The sequence below is a fragment of the Aotus nancymaae genome, unplaced genomic scaffold, assembly GCF_030222135.1.
Source record: "Aotus nancymaae isolate 86718 unplaced genomic scaffold, 86718_ANA_hifiasm-v0.15.2.pri h1tg000046l, whole genome shotgun sequence".
NCBI lineage: Eukaryota > Metazoa > Chordata > Mammalia > Primates > Aotidae > Aotus > Aotus nancymaae.
The window spans coordinates 1,493,446-1,515,744 of NW_026988460.1; the positions used below are offsets into that span (position 1 = coordinate 1,493,446).

The window sequence follows — 22,299 nt, forward strand, 5'->3', positions numbered from 1 at the left end:
CCCAGGGAAAGCAAAATTGTCCTTAGTTGAGAGCTACTAATTCATGAAAAGAAAACAAAGTCATCCATTTTCTTCCACACTTATAATTTAGTTTATATTCTTATGGTCAATTTTCTATATCTATACAGATATGTATCCATGTATCTATCTACAAGATATTCTGTATATGGAATATATAAAAGCACATAAACATTTAAAATTAACATTATTACTGCTCTTTTGCAGCATATATTATGAACATTCTTTCACAAAAAAGTATATATTGATTTCTTCATTTTTAAATGTCTACATAATATTCCACTGTTTATATACAATATTATTTATCCCATTTACTACTTATAGATACTGAAGTTGTTTCCAATGTTTGATAAAAGTGTGCCTTTGGTTAGGTATGATACTCTTGGGAAACACTTTCTTCTCCTAAAATTTTTGCAGATTTGTTTCATTGTCCTTTGGTACTAAAAATGGCTGAGAAGTATGAGTCCAGTATAATTTCTTCTTCTCTGCATTTTCTCATCTGTATCTTTAGTCAAGGCACCCAAAGGATTCCTTCTTAATTTTTAAAGTTGAAAATCTCTGTCTTTAAAATATCAATTTATTGATATTTCCCAAAATAGTGTTCATTTTCAGCCTTTTGGCACAATTTCACATTCATTTCAATAAACTTGTATTCTATGTTTAAAATCACTTTCATTTTTAGTTGCTGGTCTTTTCTACTTTAAGCACACCAATTATCCTTATGTTGGATTGTCCTTGTTCTGTGTATTATTGTCTCCTAGTTCCTTTAATTTAGTTCCCGCTTCTGCATTCATGGTGAATCATACAATCCATCATTTTATATGTTTCCATTTTTTTGGCATCTTCATTTTTTTACTATTATTAATTTTTGAGACAGAGTTTCACTCTTGTTGCCCAGGCTGGAGTGCAATGGCATGATCCTGGCTCACTGCAACCTCCGCCTCCCAGGTTCAAATGATTCTCCTGCCTCAGTCTCCCAAGTAGCTGGCATCACAGGCACCCACCACCACTCCCAGCTAATTTCTGTATTTTTAGTAGAGATGGGGTTTCACCATGCTGGCCAGATTGGTCTTGAATTCCTGACCTCAGGTGATCTGCCTGCTTCAGCCTCCCAATGTGCTGGGATTACAGGCGTGAGCCACCATGCCCAGCTGGCATCTTCATTTTAATAAGTCCATAACTCATCTTCATTATGGTAAACTAGTAAATGTAGTTAAATTGAGGTTTCTCAACCTTGACACTATTGACATTTTGGGTAGCAATTTCTTCACTGGCATGGACAGAAATTACTCTCCTGTGCATTGCCATATATTTAGGATTCATTACTTTTTGTGATTTATTGGGTAGTTCTTTAATATTGTTTTCCTCGTTCTCAGTTGGTTTTTTCCCCTTTTCTTCTTTCTCTGTTTTTGTGTATTTGATCACCTTTTGATTAACTAAATTAATAGTTTTATTAGTACACTAGTAAGTAGTTTAGGGATTAAAAAATGTTTTTCTTTAGTTACATCTTTTTCCAAAATGGATTATTTGTCTATTATGGTGGTGCCTTCATTTTTCTGCCTTTGGCCGACCCCTCTTTCCTTTACTAAATAGCAGAGATGCCATGCTGTTTCTTATTTTCTTGGTTGTGATGAACACAGCAGGTCTGTCCACCTTCTCTTTGTTCTGATATGTTGTGTGCTAATTCTCTCTGATCTCCTTATCTGAGATCAGCTGTCTATCTCCCTGAGAGCTGGGCAGTGCATATGCAATCCTTTCCTGAGGCTGTGTGCCATTGGTGGAAATGTGTTGTGTGTAGTGGGGAGGGTAGGACAGCGGGTGGAAGGGAGCTGCTTAGCTGGGCCTGTGTGCAGTCTTGCTTGGAAGAGTTGCATCTTGCTGTCTCCTCTGTGATTTTGCTAAGCACTGACCTAGTTGGAGGTGTATGCTGTTGCCCTTTATTAGCCCCGGATGGTGGGAAGAAACGATGCCCTCTGGCTTCCAGTACAGAGCTTTCAGTCTTTGCTTCTGTCCACAGATCTGCCCAGGCATTCTGTTTTCCTGTTTCACCTGTTCCCACCCAAAAGCTATTTCCATACCCTAAAGAAATAGTGCTATGAACGTTTTTAAGGCTGTTATTCTGTACTAAAAAATTGACCTCCAGTAATGTTATACTGCTTACATAGTAAACACTAAATTAATGAAGAGTATGTTTTCTTATATTTTTGTCAACCTTGATTAACACTTTTTTTTAACACAACTAGATTTTTATAAAAAAGTATGAGAAAATGCAGTTTAATGAATTTTGATGTATGTAATTACGTTACGTTTATTGAAATTCACATACAATATTCTGAAAGTTTACAACTGTCAACGTGTCCACACAAATTATGTAACATTTGAAACAATTAACAGAACTTTAAGGGGTTATTTAACTGAATGTTTAAAAGTTCTCTTGAAGGGAAGCAATCTTGGAAGAAATTGTTTAAAACATAGGATCATTTAAAAATATGTTTAACAAAGAACAATAATGTAAATGTTTCAAGTGAGAGTCATGTAGTTGGGAAACAATGACCTTTTAAATTGAGGTCCAAAATTCTTTTTTAAAAAATTAATAGTTTTTTTATTGGAATCCAGGGAGCAAGGCTACTACTGTTCTTTTCATAAGCACACAAAATGTTAGCACCGATTGGCAAGGTCACCTGTTTGTATCCATGAGATTATATACATGAAGAGTGATAAATAAAACCCAACCAGTACTTTTTTTTAAATATACAGTAATCTCCCCTTACCTGCAGGACATCCAAAGCTCCCGAGTGGACGCCTAAAACCACAGATAGTACCAAACCCTACACATAGCATGTCTTTTCCTAAACACATATACTTATGATAAGGTTTAATTTATAAATTAGGCACAATAAGAGACAAACAACAAGAATAAAACTGAAAAATTATAACAATATGCTGTAATAAAGTTACATGAATATGGTCTCTCTCGAAACATTTTATTGTACTGTACTAATCTATTTTCTGACTGTAGTTGATTGCAGGAAACTGAAACTGAAAAGTGAAGCCATGGAGAAGGGAGGACTATATTGTATGTGCTGTATGTGATTCCTAATACAAGGCTTTTTTTAATTTAGAAAGATTTATCATTGTCGTGATGTTGTTTGTGCTTTTTTTTTTTTTTTTTTTTTTTGAGACGGAGTTTCGCTCTTGTTACCCAGGCTGGAGTGCAATGGCACGATCTCGGTTCACCACAACCTCCGCCTCCTGGGTTTCAAGCAATTCTCCTGCCTCAGCCTCCCAAGTAGCTGGGACTACAGGTGCATGCCATCATGCCCAGCTAATTTTTGTATTTTTAGTAGAGATGGGGTTTCACCATGTTGACCAGGATGGTCTCGATCTCTTGACCTCATGATCCACCCACCTCGGCCTCCCAAAGTGCTGGGATTATAGGCATGAGCCACTGCGCCCGGCCATTTGCGCTTTTTAATATAAGTCCTTCAAAAATTATTTGTTTTGCTCAGGGCAATTAGTTATGAGGATTTAAAGTACATGAATGTTCAATATTAAAAGGTAATTGAAAAGAAACTCCAAATAGAATCTTCAAATCTAGCCTCTCCCATTGTTTGATCTCTGAAAACAGATGTCTTAGTGACTACTACATCATGGCTTGCTTTCATTTTTTTCTTCCCTAGCTAGGAAAGGCATTAGGAGAGCTCCCAATAAACATGCCTCTATGTCGCTGCCGCTACAAACACAAGGGAGGAACAAGAACAACAACGACAAAACCCCGACAGTTTCCTCATAGCTGGCATATACAATTTAATTAACTTTGGATTTGTGAAGTCTGGCATAAGGTGCCTAGGAATTGCTCCTGGCCTACTTAGAATATGAAAATACGAGATAAGACTGCTGGACCTAAACTTCTCTAGAAGGGTAAAGGCTTGCAAACTAAATTTTCTCCTCATGTGATAAAACTGCCTCCAGCCTTTATCCCTTCTGTCCCTCTGCCTTGTCTCTTTTGGATGGTCACGGTTATAGATGTTGGGAAGGCACTGAGTTAACAAGAAGGCACTTGGAATTAGATCCCTAGAAAATGGTCCTTGCCTTATGCCTTGTGCAAGTCCAGGAGGTGCCATTCACGTTGAGTCCATGTGACCATGTGACCTGCCAGTTGCTTATGGTGATCTTTCTGCCTCTAAACCCTGCTTTTCCTAAGTATGAGATACACAGGGCAAGCAATACATTCAAGAATACAGCTTGCTGAATGTCTTTGCCTCCAACATTCTTTCAAATGATCCTAAGTGGCACAACCATAGGGAATTTGGGTCCCCACAGGTACAAAACAAAGACCAGTGGGTTTTGACTCAAAAGACCAAGTTTCAGTCCTGATTAGCCACATGCTAGTTTTGTGCTCTTGGTCATGCTACTAACTTCTCTGAGTTACAAGGTTTTCACCAGTAAAACAATGATAGATTCATAGGGTTGCTAAAGAGGATTAATTAGCATAGGTAAAGTTCCCGGCACAAAGAAAGCACTTAATTAATGTGAGCCTCTCTGAAGTGAAAGTAATGCATCCTAATATCCAGTAGATTTAGACCAGAGAGCTATACTGTCCAAATATGGCAGGCACTAGCAACATGTGCTATCAATTAATTAATGTTAGACTTTAAAATTCAGTTCCCAGGATGCTCAGTAGTCACAGGTGCTGGATGACTATATGTTGGACAGCACTGATATTTACCATTGCCATCATACAGAAAGTTCTATTGGACAATAGAAGAAATGATAGAATTATACAAGAACCAAAAGTCCAAAAGCCCAAAATCTTTGCCATTAACTATGAAACTTGAGAGGAGCAACTTTATCTCACTTTGTCACAATTTCCTCACTGGTAAAATGGATACTGCCTTTGCAGCAATGTGGTGGGGATCAGGTACATCGAAGTTACTTTTTTTTCCCTTGCTTTCTCTTTATATTCGCAGGACTTCAAGACTAAAGTCACTAACAAGAATCATTTTGAGGATAGTTAGTTGATAGGTGCAGCCCTTTGGTAGTTTAACATTCATAGCCATGATTTGGTATTATTCCAATGCACCTGTAAGCAGTTAAGAACAGCTTATGTTCGAAAGAGCAAGGAGCTACTGCAGACAGTTCTTGGGGTGATGGAAAGACACAAAGTAACAAAATTGAATTGGTTTTCATTGGCAAGTGGCCTTTTGTAGACTTTTGTAGCTCTCACAGGGTTTAAAATGGAAAGATCAAAGATTGTATTTCCTACTTTTCCATTTGTTTCACTTTAATACCTAAAATCTACCTTTCACAGGTTTGAAAACAATAATCTCTTGCTGTCATTTTGGGGGCAATGTTGTATTTTTATTTATCTAGAGCTGGGGTTGGCAAATCTTTTACATAAAGGGCGAAAGAGGACATATTTTAGGCCATAAGGTTTCTATCACAACTACTCAACTCTGCTGTGTAGCATGAAAGTAGCCACAGACCACATGCACACAAACGGGTGTGGCTGTGACAATAAAAATTTACTAAAATAGGCCTATGGGCCTTAGTTTGCCAACTCCAGATCTAGAAAGATATGAAAGAACATATCCTTTTCACTCTTCCCCACATTGTTTTCTTCCCCACTATGATATATATTTCTCGCTTATTTTATTTTTGAACATATAGTGTATCCTACAAATGATCACAATCAGACATTCAAAGATTTACTTTAGTAATGTGAAAAAATAATGTTTCTTCTCATTTTTATTAAGGCTTTGAATTTTAAAAACATATTTCTTCGGGAGTCGTGGTGGCTCCGGCCAGTTGTCTTGGCGCTTGAGGAGGCGAGGCTATGAGTTTAAGGCCAAGCTCGGCAATATGAGAACCTCTCATTCATTAAAAAAAAACCAAAAACCAAAAAAAAAACCCATATTTCTTAATAATGATATTTTTTGTTCCTCAGAGAAAATTGAGAGGGAGAGACATGAAAATAAAATGTAGAAGAATTGTAATTTAATTCTTGGAGGAGGGGATAAATCAATTAAATTATTTATGTGATTATTTCATAAAAGGGTTAATAACAAGCAAATAGCCTTCTATTTTCAAGTAAGCTCAAAGTCAAAACAATCAGAAACATTGATTACAATTCAAGATGAGATTTTGGGTGGGGACACATCCAAACCATATCAGGTAGTTAATATGTTAAATGTAAACTTGTCTGAGTATTTTATGGCCTGTAATAATTTTATTATATAGAAGACCACAAAAATTCTTGTAAATGAACCAGGGCCTGGTTCAGGAATAGGTTACTGACCTGAAATTGATCAATGGAGTCATAAAGACTCAATTTTGGGAGGTGTCTTAGAGTTATCGAGAGAGAAGCTTCTTTCCTTCCTCTCTCCTTCCTCCCAGTATTACTCTTTCTTTCATTTACTCACTTATTTTCTTTCCCTCTCCTCCTCCTCTTCTTCTCTTCTGAGGATGCTAAGTTTGAGAACATCATATGTAATGGCCAGCAGCCATTATCCACCTGCGAAAATGACCTGCTTGAGAATAAAACCAATAGAGATGCAAAAAGAACAAGCTCTGATGGCTTTGAGCTTATTTGAAAATAAAAGGCTATTTTCTTGTTATTAACCCTTTTATGAAATAACCACATAAATGATTTAACTGCTTTATCCCCTCCTCCAAATTATGTTGATTGGAAACATCAATATTTACAAGTGATTCAAACATAGGCCTCTTAGAGAGCAAAAAATTAAAAAAAATGTTGTCTAATTGACATAATATAGGTTATTTCTTTTACTGCACCAACTAGTGATTAAGCTGTCAAAAACCAAATCACACCTAAAAAGACAGTTAATATTTTTCATTCATTGCATAGGCATTAAGAAAGGATGTAAGACTGATTTATCAAATAGTTTATTTCTCCATGGCAAACATGGCTCTAAACAATAATGACTTTTATACTTTTGTCCACACATGAAATTTATGAGAACACTGTAAGCTGGTAAAACAACAAACAAACTAGTTTGGTCTGCTACAGATTTATACATTGAAAGGAAAATTAATGGTGGCAATTGAACCTCGCTAAGTGGAGTGAGTTTATACTGGAGTATCTCCTTTCGCATTACAAAGACTGACGTCACAGTTTAACCTGTCGGGCATCTGAGATACATTCCTGGGGTTCTGGTTTGTGTATATCTTTTATGCATTCAGTAATCTCCTTGCACAGAAATGGGTATCTGACAAAGATGAGTGGAACTGGAATAATCCTAGAATGACTCAAATTAGCAAATTTTAGAAACATACCTAAGACACTAAGGTTGGTGTCTTTGTAAAAAAAATTGTTTGAGGAATAAAACAGATAAAATGGGCTAAAATGAGAAATATACACAGATCTTATGGCTTACAAAACAGAATTTTATTTAAATTTGTATAGATAAAAATCTACCAAAATTTAAACAAAAACTTATCCAAATCCTTTCCTACACACAACAAAAATGGACATCATGGAAACAAAAACCATATTCCCTTCAAATAAAGTTCCCATTTTTCTACCATAAACGGGTAGATACTGGGAGGGTGAGGAGTAAGAGATAAGGAGAGAAGATAGTGATACGCAGCACAACGTGATCTTCAGTGTTGTCTCATCTTGAAATGACTTAATTACAGAGGTTTCCATGAGAATCAGGATTCTTCATTTTTGACACAAAAAAGGAAGCTTCTAATCCGATATCACAAATAAGGCTTCGAGTTTTCTTTTTAGTGTGAGGTAAACAGTTTATTCAATATTAAGGCAAATGGTAAAAACACATGGATAGTATATTAATGCAGACCTTCCACTATTAAATATATTTTGGAACACTTATGGATTTTTCAAATATACGTTGGAATCAGAAGTCTGTAAAAACTATTGCAGTATGTAAGAGCTATTTGCTTGAATGTCTTGGCAGTGCCTTTTTAGTAGCTAACATGTACAATGTAATCTTGTGGCTTTTTAATAGTTAATATATTAAATATAATCTCGTCAGACTTTTGAAATGGTGGTTTTTTTTTCACTATGTAAGATTAGAAGTCCCCCAAAATTCTTATAAATGAAGCAGGATCTGATTTCAAATTCTGACTATACACACAATATTTGGCCACATGGACTGCTCCCCAAAGTCTGCAAAACACTGCCTACTGAGCAGGCTTACAGTGACAGAAAAGTATGAGAACACGAGACATTATTTTTATAAAGACTAAGTAAAAATCAGATTTAGGCTGTGTAGATAGCGTATTCCAGAAAACACAGATTTAAGATTTGCCTTTTCCCCGTTTTCTTTTCCCCAATGAGATAATCATTTCTTTCACAATGATGAACCATCCTTTTTATGCAAAAATGGCTTTCTTTCTCCATCGGATCAGGACAAAGACATCACTTCTTGGCCACGCTGGCCACAGCCTTCTTGGCTGCATCCTCCAGGTCGACAGCTGAAGTAATGGGGAGTCCGCTGTTGTTGAGTATCTTCTGGGCCTCTTGGACATTGGTGCCTAGAAGGAGAACAAGGAACAATCACGGAACGAAACTAGGGGAGGTGCCTTATGAAGTTTGCACAAGAATGCACAAAACTTACCTGTCTACAGCTTTTCACTAGGAAATGAATTAAATATAGGTTGTCATCAATGTCGTTGACAGAAAAGATTATGTGACGAAATTTATTCCAAGCTGTGGTCCAACTAGAAAAGAAGATGAAAGCAAGGACTTGCAAGAAGGAAATGAACATGCTTTACTGATGGAAGCTGAGATGTCTGCTGATAATCACGGTCATGTGGATCTAATGTGGTTTTGTTCCACACCAGAAGTCACCTGTCTTAAAGGTGTCTTGGATGTCGCGGGTTTGGGCTGTGACCTGCTTTGAGAAAGGAAGTTCTGAGAATCTGCCCAGCTGTGCCCACAAATCCACTGCTTTGGAGACTCTGGCAGCATCCAGCATGTCCATTTCTGCCTCCTCCTCACTGTATTAAATGAAATGGCCTGAGCCCTTCAGAATGGGCAATGCAGCCTCTGATGGCAATCTCTTGACTGTTCCTGGTGGATCTGGAGTATGTGCCGGCCAAGCCACCTCATTCAAAGGTGAGAACTGCTTTTCTGCCCTTTTAGAGTGAACAACTCCTCTAGGAGAAATGTGATAGAATTCAAGTGTCTAATGAAATATCTCATTTTACATCATTTCCTGTGCTTTTATCTAGTTGGCAAGACAGAGCCTATTTATAAACAAAGACCTTGAAATACAGGCCTTGGAGAACTTGCCTTACCACAAAGAGTGCAAATAAAGAGAGGCACTGGGTTAGCACATTTCTTATAAAGGGGCAAAGGCTGGGGTAAATGGGAATGGGTGGATTGAAAAGATGACGCAGCACTGACACTCCTGGGAACCTGGGTCTACCCCCACGGCAGTGAAAAGGAATGCCTGGCACTGCGCCTTCAGCTTACAGCTCACCTATTCGTGTTTTTACAGAGGAAGCTGGTGAAAGGCCTCTCTGGAAAGTGACAGCATGCAGTGTGGGAAGTTGCTACCTAAAATCCCCATCCTGGCACTGCCATGTACTTGTTACACAGTTTTGGGTAAAGCATTTAACTTCTCTGAGCCATAACTTTTGTCTCCATACACAGCACTATCATCCGCATAATCTTCCCCAGAACTAATATCATTAAGTACTTATGTATGCCAGGCACAGTGCTAAGTAACTTATACACAGCACATGAAACCATTACAAAAACTATGAGTGGTCCTATTGTTCCTATTTTACAGATGAGGCAACTGAGGCACAGAGAAGTTTAATAACTTTTCCATGGTCACAGAGGTGGTAAGTGGCAGAGATGGGACTTGAACTGCTGTCTGTAATTATAAACCCTGCATGTTCTAAAGATATGCTAGTCTACTTCTCTACTGGTAAAATGAGGACAGTATAGCTGACGGTACAGACTGCGATGAGAGGCAAATGAAATAATGAGTGTAAAAGCATTTCTGTAAATGGCACAGTATCTGTGGCAGGCCTGGCTGGCTCTCCACCACAGACTCCTGCTCCTCTTCTGCAGTGGAGTGCTATTGCTGGAAAGCAGCTGCCCAGCCAGAAACTACATTTCCCAGGTCCCCTTGCATCTAGAACGGGACATGTGACTCAGATCCGGCCAAAGGAATGCCACCTGGCCATGACAATCTCCAAAGGGACTCCTCAAACTCTGTTTTCCCTGTCTGCTTTCTGGAGTGTTCCTAGCAGGGGCAGCCCTGGAAGTTACCTGTTTGGTTTTGGTTTTGTTTTATCTTGTTTTTGGTTTGTTTTTGAGACAGGCTCTCGCTCTGTCACCCAAGATGGAGTGAAATAGTGTGATCACAGCTCACTGTAACCTCAACCTCTGGGACCCAAGTGTTCCTCTCACCTGGATACTTTAATAACTGGAGCCAAGCATCCTGCCCACTCACCCTCTTAGACCTTATGGGAATGAGAAAGACCCTTCTATAATGTTAAGACTGTTGTTACAGGAGCTAGCTAGCATTACTTTGATGAACACATGACTTTGTAAATGCTGTGGAAAGCAGCTTCTAAAATGGTTTTCAAAGATCAGTCACTCCTCCCTCCTGGAATTGACATCCTTATAGAATCTGACCCCTTGATTATGATCTGGATCCAGAGCCTCACTTCTAATAGATAAGAACATGGTAAAAGTGATGGAATGTCACTTCTGAGACTAGGTTACAAAACCCTGTAGCTTCAGTCTTGCTCTCTTTGACTCTTTGTTCGCTCTGATGAAGCCAACTACCCTGCTATGAGCTGCCCTCTAGACAGACTCACCTGGCAAGGAACTGAGGGTAGCCTCTTGCCAATAGCTGATGAGAAACTGAGGCCTTGGGTCTAACAGCCAAGGAGAAGGTGCATCCGGCCAGCAAACATATGAGTGGTCTTGGAAGCAAATTCTTCCCTAGTCAAGACTTGAGATATCTGCAGCCCTGCTGACACTATGATCACAGCCTGTGAGAGACCCTGAGTGAGATGATCCACTGGAGCCATACCCAGATACCTGACCACAGAAACTGTGAGATAATAACTGTTCTTTTAAGCTGCTAAATTTTGGGGTAATTGGTTAAGCACTGATAGATTAAGTAACACAAATGTAAAAATATATTATTTCATTAATACAACCTGTGTGCATTTGGACTGATTTACTGTGGCAGGTGTTCGATACCAGGCTAAGGAATTTAGACATTAATCAATAAGCATGGCTTTCATGAAGTAATGACAGAGTGTGAAGCGAAAGCCCTGATGGACACAGGAGCAAATCAGTCTTTGGACCAGAAGGTAAATGAAAGTTACATGTGTAAATTTTGTTTTAGATGGTCATGGTCTGTCAACCAGGATGGAGTGCAGCAGCATGATCTCGGCTCACTGCAACCTTCGCCTCCCTGGTTCAAGCAATTCTCCTCCCTCAGCCTTCTGAGTAGCTGGGATTACAGGCAGCAGCCAACTCTCCCAGCTATTTTTTGTATTTTTAGTAGAGATAGGGTCTTACCATGTTGGCCAAGCTGATCTTAAACTGAGGACCTCAAGTAATCCACCCACCTCGGCCTCCCAAAGTCTGGGATTGGAGGCATGAGCCACCGTGCCCCACCCACATGTGTAAATTTCTGTCTCTTCCTGCAGAGACATGAACTAGGCTCTTCTCTCTCTTCCTTTCTTTTTTTGAGCACCTTCCAATCTCAACACAGACCTCAGGATAGGTGTGGGAAGTAGTGCTCCTGACATCTTCCTGCATCTCAGATCCTGCTCTTTCTGCAGTTTTATCACAGGTCCCGCCTATTCAGAGAACTTCTTATTCAGTTTTACCTGAGTTCCTTTCCATGTCTATGGATGAAATGAGCTCTTCATCTTTTAAATTTTTTTGAGATAACTTTAATGGGCTGTGCTTCCTTGCAACCAACCAATATAAATAATTTAGTTCCTTAATTAACGTCCTCTTTAGCACCTAACTTAGCATCAGTATTCCCAAGGGAAAATAAATGATTTGGAAATTGATGAGCACCTAGATGTGCTGGGCCACTGCCCTTGCTGGGCTCTCCACACAGAGCACTGTTGGGCTGACAACTCTTTCTGCTGGGCTGACACCCATACATTCATAAGGCATCTGTTAAATGGCATATTTTGGGGATGTCTTTCTTGACATCTCCTCCCCATGCCCTAACTAAAGCAGGGGCTTGTACAATGAACTTCCAGAGTACCTTGTATTTCTAAAATCTTAACATAGATGAAGCCTTGTTGGATGGCTTACTGATACTTCCCTTGTACCCTCCAAACGTCTGCTTCCCTTTGTCAGACTTGCTCACTGAATACCTCCCAATATCTGTTAGCTACCAGTATGTGCTGACCCACAGAGAACTCCAGATGGGTTCCCACACACAAAGTGTGTTTGACAAGAAGAGAGGCGGGCAGGTACTTTTTGATAGATCATCTTGCTGTCCTAACAACTCTTTCCTGTAGGGTTGAAATAGATACCCCAAACTGCGCAAGGTGCAATCAGGAGGGATTTTTTTTTTTTGGAGTCCTCTCAGGGTTCTCCAGGAGCTTTGGGAGTGGCTCCTTTCTCTAGGAAAGGCCCAGGAAGAGCTGGCTGTGCCCACTGCCCTGAGTTAGGACTCCAAGCTATTACCATTCCTCCCAACCTATAGAAGCTCCAGGTGCCCCAGACAAGTGAGGCCTTGCTTGAGGCTTACACTGGTGGACAGGGCCAGGAGAGAAAAGGGGAAGGAGCAGCTCTCCAGAAAACCAAGGCCCTTCTCTCCTCCCAGCTGCTCCTTCAGTGCTGTGTGAAAACGCCTAATTGCTTCATAATTCTAGGATCCACAAAAGTGAATTTTAATTATACTTGCAGTTACACTTTAATTACAGCCTTAATTATTAAGCATATTCTAGGCATGCTCAGAACCAAGCAGTTTTTGAAGGGATTCTCATATTCAAATACAAAGCTCATCTGTGATGACAAATGGGTCACATGTAGAGCCAGCATGACCTGGTGGAAACTAGTTACAGAAGAGGAAGTGGGGTAGAAAGAGAGAGCAAAAGAGAGAGAGAGAAATGAAGAGAGAGACAAGGGACACAGTCGGGGGAATAGCCTAAAAAGGAACAGACATAGGAAAAGAAAGAGACAGGTAGAGTGTAAGAGAAAGTAAAGGAAAAAAGTGAGTTTGCCAAGTGCCTTCCACACCAGCCCTTACCCTGATGCTGGCACCTGACTTCTCCTTGAAGGCGTGGCTCTGCTGCCCACTGACCCTGCCCTGGTCGTTAATTACCACTTACTTCCCTCCTTTCTGCTGAGGGAACAACTGGAAGAGGAGGTGGGGACACGCAGAGAAGGGGGGTTAAAAGAAAACCAGCTGGGCATGGTGGCCTGTAGTCCTGGCTACTCAGGAGGCTAAGGTAAGAGGATCGCTTCAGCCCAGGAGGTTGAGGCTGCAGTGAGCTGTGATTGCAACACTGCACTCCAGCCTGGGCAACAAAGTGAGACCTGGTCTCTGCTTTCAAAATAAATAAATAAATATGAATAAAATAAAAGTAAAACAGCAGACTGTGGAACCAGGTCATCGAAAAAGAAAAGGAAGAAAAGAATTAGAGGAGGCCTCGGAAATGATCACTAGTTTGTGTGTTCCTTTAAAAAAAAATATGACATTATTTGAGTATTTAAGGTTAGTTTCTTCTTAATTTACCAAGTGTTTGACATCTATTCCCCAACCCTCTCCCTGCCTTTACTTCTAAATAGAAATTATCATAGCTGCTTTAAACTCTGACATGGAATTAAGTGTTCTAAAGAGAGTGTTTATGCCTGTGCACAGAATTACAAAGGAAATGGATCTCCTTCCAACATCTAAATAGTGCTACTGACATGTTCTAATATTTATTAAACGCTGCATTGCTTTTTAATGAGGCTTCAGGACAACACTTTTAATAACCACCTGTATAGAAAACTGATCAACTCAGGCTGGTGGAACCTCAGGCACTTCTTAATATCTGCTTGTTGAGAGCCACTCAGCTAAATGCTTCTCTATCCACTGCAGGCCTCAGAAATGGAAAATCAAAGGGGAATGAGTTTAAAATGGAATCTTGCTCTACTATTAGGAGATATTATAAATAATAACAATTATTAAAATGTTTTATTCTTGACCTCCTCAGCATGTTACCAGTGACTTTCTGCCACTGGGTGGAGTAAGAGAGCTGTAAACAAAGACGCAAGGTTAATTTATCCAAATTTCTTCGCTTTTATTACACACAAGAGAAAATAAACGTAGTGGACACACAGTCCAGGGTTTTGTTCTCAAGGTGAAGAGGCCTCCTGCCTTTTATCATAAGTCTATGAAGGAAACCATTTTCCAGTCTGGAAATATGTAGAAACTGTCATTTAAAAAAAAATTAAAAGGAATTCATTTTTCAAAAAAGAATACAGTAGTTAGCAGTTACTGAGCATACATTAGGTGCAACAAAGGTTTGTTGTATACATGAGTTAAGGGGTTCACAAGTATCATTAAACTTAATCCTTAGAGCAACCCTAAAGTCAACATCATTTTAATCCCCATTTTACAGGGGAGGCAACTAAAACACTGGGAGACTTAGGGACTGGCCCAACATCCCCAGCAAGTCAGAGGCTGAGCCAGGACTCGAACCCAGGTTCATCTGAGTGCAAAGCCACATAACCATGCAGCTGGCCTTCAAGTGCTAGAAGGAATTCTAGGCAACCTTTAAGATAAGTCTCTTGTTTTCACTAGAGGAAACTGAGGCCCCGAGATGTCAGACAATTTGCTTGGATCAAACAACCAGTTAACCCTGACAGCTCTGATTCTTGGTCTAGTGCTCTGAGTCAGGGCTGGTTCTAGGTTTTGGGCCAAATCTAGCCAGCTGCCTCTTTTTGTATCACCAGCAAGTTAAGAAAAGGGTTTACATTTTTAAATAGTTGGGGGAAAAAAATCACAGGAACATTTTATGATACATGAAAGTTGCATGAAATTCAAATTCCAGCCTCCCCATAAATAACTTTTTCATGGAACATAGCCAAACTGATTTGCTTAGAGATCATCAGTGGCTGCTTGTGCTTTGTAAGGCAGGGGTCAGTCACTGTGGCAGACAGTATGGCCTTGAAAGCCTGAAGTATTTCAGCCCTTTGCATGAAATATCTGAGTCTTTTCCCCCTGCTGGGAGAGGGGAATTCAGTGGAAACAAGCCACATTCTCTAAAGCAGCAAACTCCTCTTCAAATGTCCACTGCTCCTGTACCCTTGCTCTTCCTTCCTTAGTCTCCTTTCAAGTGGCAATCAGATAGAGGAGTTCCATTTTCTTGGTGACCTATACATTTAGGTAACTTTTCATGTCTCTTTTGCCTTGTTATTGTATGTCAGAAACAGAATAATTCATTGAGAATCAGAGGCAAAACTTCTGCAATGCCAGCAGCTCTTACTTGTTTGAGATGATGTGTGCCAACTACCTAGCACTGTGCTTGGCAGCCAATAGCACTGGCCATCCATGTGGCCTCAGTCAAGATACTAACAGGGGTTCAGATGATGATAAGGACAGCTAACATTTACTGAGCCAAGAACTATTGTAAATTATTTAAAAACTCATCTGCTCCTTACAACAATCTTCTAGAGCTGCCCTATTTTTATTCCCATTTTGCAGAGGAAGAAGCTGAGATTTTAAACCCGGTTCTGTTCTCAAGTAGCTGAACAACCTGGGGAAGCTATTGTAGCTTTAAGGCTTTAGATTTCTCCTTGAATGAGTATCTTATCGAAATGCTTTGTATCCCTAACATTTCATGAAAATTAAAGATGACATAAGATATTCTGTGTGGCTGTATTGTATCCACACCTGATTTCCTCAATGATTTCTTCTCCCGCAGTAAGAAGAAATCAACACTTGGGTTGTGAATGTGATAGTTATTTAGACCATCACAGTAGAGGCCCCAGCTCCAGGGGCAGGAAGCCAATGGCTAAGTTCTTCTCTACAGGGTTTCAAAGAATGCTGTATATGTGCTATGATCATGCAAGCAAGGTATAGGATCAAGTCTAACATATTCACTAAGAGCTTATGCTATGTGCTTATGCTTTCAATTATGTTAACCCTTAAAAAAAGCAACAGAGATATTAAACCAAAGCTAAAGGAGCCTTAATATTAAACTAGAATGGAATGAACCCTCTGGGAAGCAAGAACACCTTACAGTTCTTCACTCACCCACCATGATCTGCTAGGGATAAGACAGTTCTTTTAAAAAAGGGATGTTTTATACACACACACACCTGCATGTGAATTTACCTTTTACACCTTCCTTGAATCTTCCTCCTAGCTTTCAAGCCATGCATACTCTAATTTATGGGTGATTTAAGAAATTTTCAAAGGTAATTTTAACAGTGTGAGACTTTCATTGAAAATGCTGACTTTGGTATACCATTACTGCCAAGAAGTAACATCACTGCGTCACTGAGTGTGATTCTGTCCTTATGTGAGGAAACGACTGAGCGGACCTCATTGCTAATATTTTCCTTGGGAGGAAGTCAGATTCTAAGAGCTTAATATTGCCTGCGAAATTCTTACTTGACTCTCACGAGACATTTCAGAGCTTAGGGGAGAGGGAGATTTAGACACAGATAACAAGAGGATTTTCCAGAATTCTAGGTCTTGCTGCTGGGCTCTTCTCTACACCAGGGATCTGCAAACTATACCTCGTGAGCCAAATCTGTTCCACTATCTGTTTTTGTTAAAAAAGATTTACTGTGGCACCGCCATGTCCATTCCTTCACCTATCGTCTATTGCTGCTTCAACACTACAATGGCAGAGCTAAGTAATCACAAAAGGGAATATACAGTCACAAAGCCTAAAATCCTAACCTTTCAGAAAAAGTCTGTAGACTTTGCTCTATACAATCCAAATTTCTGTCCCTGTGGCTAAAGGGCCAGGTGAAGACAAGAATCATCCTCATCTGGCGTTTCCCAGCTTGCAGTCCCTAGTTCTAACTCATAGAGTGGTGGGCAGCTATATTTCTAGCAGAGAAAAGGCCCATCTATGGTCTCTCTGAATCGACAATGGCAAATATTGGCTAGAATCTCCACTGCCTCTACCCTTTCCCACATTTGTGGTGGGAAAGATCATAGAACTCTTTTTCCACTGAGCTTGGATACAGCCTCAGAATCTTTCTTGGCACAGCACTGCTTGGGCAGCCACTGCCAATAAAGAGAAGGTGGCATGAGATGAAAGCTGTCTTCCCTCATCTAAAACATTCCTCATGAAGTCTTTCCCCGCAGGTCGTTCTGCCTCAGGACAGCCTCAAGGTGGCGCTCTCTGGAAGAGTCTTAGCAGGACACACTTAGCCTCTTTAAAGACACTACAGACTGAATCACTGTATGTCTCCACCTGATAGCAATGTGCTTGCTCTCTCTCTTTCTGATGGCTAATCAAATATGACTTTCAAGTGTTACAAGAGGAAATTGAGGCAGGAAGAAATGAATTGGCTAGTCATTCAGAAAATACCCCAGAGCACACACAGCGGTGTTCCGACATTATAAGGCAGGACTCAGGATATGCCAGTCCTGGTACCTGCCCAGTTTTAAAACCTCTTCTTATAAAAATGGCCACACCCACGGCTGCTGCTCAGGGAAGCAACTTCAGGCTCTTGCTTCTGAAGGAATGACCACTGCCTAGACTAGGGCAGCTATCTGACCAAAGGCAGCCCACTCCTAGGGCAGATACGACCTATGATGTGCATTGGGAGATGTTTCCTTTCATGCAGAGGGACAGTCATTAGTGTAACCCTCCTGTTCTCTTCTTTGCCTATCACTGGCTCCATCTGGGAGTGGTGATGGTGTAGGGAGCTGACTAAATATTCAAACGGAGGAAGTTGGCATGGATAGTCCCACCCCTTGCTTTGAGATCTTCCTCTTAGGCATATGCCACTCTGTGAGTCCAGGTCATCCTCTGCTCTTTGGGTTCTACCCTGGAGTGGGAGATGCACTGAAGTCCAGTGGTGCCTGTGACTGGGTTTACAAAGCTGCCTAATTCTGGGGCTCAGAGTAAGGAAGTTCAATGTTGGTTGCACAATCAGGTGCATCCCTCCAACTACTGTTTTCTTTGGTAATGACGGTAATATTTTTGTATTCCTACTGGGATCAGAACCCAGGTGAAAAAGGATCTGTCAGGCTCCTCAAAGACCCTAACCACACAGCTTGGTAGGATGGGTTGTGGACAATGGGAGCGATGGCTATTAGGTAAGCTAATGAGATTGGCTACCTATGGGACCTGGACTTCTAACACTGTGGGATCAGGATGGCCTTCCTGAGAGGCCAGAAGGTCTCAGAGGCACCAAGAAAGAACACAAAGGAGTGAGAAAGTCCTCTGGCATTACGAGAAAGAGCTAAAAAGAAGAGTTAGGAAGCTTTCCAGCTTCAATTCTGTAAAAGCCTTATAAAACATCTTTTAAAAATTATTGTATTTTTAAATTTCTGAGACGGAGTCTTACTCTGTTGCCCAGGCTGGAGTTCAGTAGCATGATCACAGCTCTCTGCAGCCTCAACTTCCCTGCGCTCAGATGATCCTCCCACCTCAGCCTCCCAAATAGCTGGGACCACAGGGATATGCCACCATGCCCGGCTAATGCTTTTGTATTTTTTGTAGAGATGGGGTTTCACCATGTTACCCAGGCTGGTCTAGAACTCCTGGGCTCAAGCGATCCACCTGCCTTGGCTTCCCAAAGTGCTAGGATTACAGGCATAAGCCACCATATCCAGCAAAACCTCCTTTTTATTAAGGCAGTTGGGGAGTCTGGGTTCACTGCATCAAAAAATTTAAAAAAAGTAAAAAATTAAAAAAAAAAAATAAAGTACTCTGCATCATTCCAAGACCATCTTCCTTCAAGAATCCCCAGTCCTATAATTATATGACTACTTTCCTAAAGTGTGTTAGGAGGTTTTTTTCTAAGGTAAGGCAGTCGATGTCTAACATGGGATAAATTTCAATTACTCACATTATCCTAGGGATAAAATGAAAACCCAAAGTGCCAGATACAGTAGATTATATACCTGGAAATTTATATACTAGATCTAAGAAAGCTAGCCTAACTAATACTTTGATCAGGTTCTGTGAGTCTTAGTCTAAGGTTTAAGCATTAAGACATATTTATTAGACAATGGAGCAGATTTGAGGCTTGATGACAGCATGGGATTCCCTCAATGTCTTACTTGGTTTAAGCTGATGATGACAAAATGAACACCAGGAGGAAGGAGGGTGGAAGATCTGCAGGGAAAAAGGGGAGAGGATGTGAGTGACAAGGCAGGAGAGGTGAAAGATGTCACAGTGAAGTGAAACTAGTCCAAGTCAGGACATGATCACAGGGGACAGTGAAGGAGGAAGGAGGTGAAGAGAGGTGAGTGGGCACTGGTGAGGTAAAGAGCAACGTGATCAACAGGACACGCAGAAAATGGAGACCTGGAGAGTAGGAAGAGAAAGGACAATGGGAATCAAACACACAGAAGGGCAGGGGCATGCACTGACAAAAACATCAGACCCTCCTCCAGGAGCCACGTCTCCAATGACAGAAGCAACAGAAAGACTTCAGACAGGCTGGGGGTGGAGGTGGGAAACAGGTCTATCTTACCTTGCAAGGGGACAGGGCTTGAGTAAAGAAGAGAAGATGAATAAATAACCCTGTACAGAGCACACATTGGAAACAAGCACTGGAGAAAATGCCTAAATCCAGAAAAGTGCGAAGAGGCCACGGGGCATCATCAGACACAGAACTGGACCCCTGGCTCTGCTGGGATCTGCATTCACTCTGTCCAGAAAAATTGATTCCACCACTAAGCTAAGGGCCCCTGTTCTCCATGTATTCTGGGTGTTAGCGGCAAACCTGGGGCTCTATTATTCCAAATGAAAATGTTTTCAAAGCTAGTCAGCCCACAGTCAATCTACCAAGGCTGACTTTTTGATGAAAGGTAAAGGCATTATCACTGCTCTCATCTCTTAGTCTTAGAATCTAGCATAACTGAAGACTTGAAGAATGAATAGCCATCAAGCATATGAGACACAGTTGAAAACACTGGCTGCCTCTGAATTCTTTAATATCCATAAGTTTCTTTCTCTCCTTCAGCAAACCAAAGGATCACATAGCATCATGTAGCAAATAGGAGTGTAAATTGTGCCCTTCTTAGCATACTGAGTCCATGCTAAGAAGGACACGATTTGTACTCTTCCACTTGTGGCTCCAGTTTGTTAGTATTTCATAATCAAGGATAAGAAAGTGTCCACTCAGAGGGGGTATAGTGCCTAGTCAAGAAAGTGAAAGACACAGAATATGCTTATGTTCTCAATAACTTTAGAGAGAGTTTAGGGAATCTTAGAGAGATTGGTAAGAATGAAGGGGGTAGGATAATTGTATTTAAAGATATTTGGCAAAAGAAAAACAAAATAAAGGAAAAATGTTTATGTTGGACATAAACATTTATGGTAGTGGAAAATCAAATTGAGAAGATTTGGCTAAGAGAAACGGGATCTAATCTACAAATTATCTCGAGGTTTATTATTACTATATTACAAGCTCAACTTGGAATCATAATGAACACTTGAGAAACAAGAAAATTCCTCTTCAGACATATCTGAGACACAGAAGTTTGCTGCAGATTTAAATGGGACAGTAATAAAGAAAAAGGAATTTTTAAAAAATTATTATAAGATGTTGGTGGATTCTGACAAAGAACTACAAAACCATTCAAAACATTTTGTATACTGTGTTTGGCAAAACACTTGGCACACTGATTGTAGAGAGCTGTCAATAAATGTATATTTCTCAACAGTTTCATGGGTTGGGCCAAATTAACCATCTAGGTAATTTTTGTGCCAAGTTTTGTGTACATTGCAAAAAGGAAAAAAATAACTGATTTCAGATCATTTGTTCTTTACTTATACCAGAAACAATTGTCTACGTAGGCTAAATTTCCTCAAGATATGTAGCTGTTCAATTCACCCAAGAGTCTTTTGAATAAAAATAATCCTTCGTCTCAGTTGGTGAGTTCTATTCTGATAAGGCAAGTAAATACATGTAATTATAAAGTTACCATTTTCAAAGAGGAGAATAATCCTTTCCTTATCCACTGGTAAAACAGCTTGTAATTATTATACAGCTGAAAACAAAGATTTGTCCACAAAATCCCACTACATCAAGCCTGATTTGATTGATTAAAACTTTTCCCATCAGGATATTTTTAATAAGTCGTGGGTGGGCAACAGAATCTTTAAAATGTGGGCTGCACATTGGAGAGACTTATGGCAAGGATCCTGGATCTTCTGAATGGTCACAGAACAAACAAGAAGGCCTCTCAACTTTATTCACAGGAACTAGATAATAGTAACAAAATGTGCCATTGGGTTTTGAAATGTCTGTTATCTGGGTCACTGAAAATCTCAACAGTTCTTCAGACTGTTATAAACATGTGGCAGAGTGCCTGAAACTTAGAAAGTACTTATTAAATATTAGCAATAACAATTATTTACTATTGTAATTCAGTCTTCGGTAACATTTTTCTATCACATCCCATTTTTAGTGTCACTTGGCTTTGCAATAGCTACTGGGATGATGGAGACCCCTTTTCATCTCACTCTCCCTAGCTAGACAATGGTGTGTGTTCTGGGAGTATGAGCCAATTTTAATATTGATATGAATAAAGAACCTTGAGAAACTCATCCATCAAAACAGAGTATCATGTAATGTCAGGTCAAATAGAAACTACCACTAAAAGTATCTAAAATGTTCCCATCTCTTAGTACTACTTTATCTTTCTTTGTCCGTGCAGACAATGAAGACTTGCTCTGTTTAGAAAAAAACAGAAGGAACCAAATCATACTGTAAGGTTGGGTAAAATACAACTAAATGTAGAGCAATTTGTGGGAGAATAAGAATCTATGTTTTGACATAGAGGAAAGCAAATGAAAAATTTAGAGGGACAATAAAAGACATTTCCCAAAGCTCCCCATAGTTGGCACCTTTTTCTCCTACTGAGAAGCACTATTTGTGACACGGTATTTTTGGTTTTGGTTGGTTTTTCATTCTAACTGAGCTGACCTGCAGAAGCAGTTTCCTGTGTAGCCAGTTCTGCATGTGGTGTATGAAGGGGCTTTAAAATGGGCGTAACTTCCACATTTGTCTGTCACATCTCTCCTTGGATGGTCCTCTACGTTCCCACATATTCCTTCTCACATGCACTCTATCCAGTGTTGCAGCTTCATCTCTGATTC

The 22,299-nt window shown here is 40.1% G+C and overlaps 1 protein-coding gene across 2 annotated transcripts in view; it reads right to left on the reverse strand.

Moving 5' to 3' along the window:
• Window positions 1-6,908: 6,908 nt before the first annotated feature.
• Window positions 6,909-22,299, reverse strand: part of SUCLG2 (succinate-CoA ligase GDP-forming subunit beta) — a 286,827-nt gene continuing 271,436 nt past the window's right edge. For both annotated transcript variants that reach the window (XM_012473799.3, XM_012473805.2), the window contains exon 11: window positions 6,909-8,538. In XM_012473799.3, the coding sequence (XP_012329222.2) occupies window positions 8,423-8,538 (116 nt within the window). In that variant the 3' untranslated portion in view covers window positions 6,909-8,422. The remainder of the gene's footprint in view (window positions 8,539-22,299) is intronic.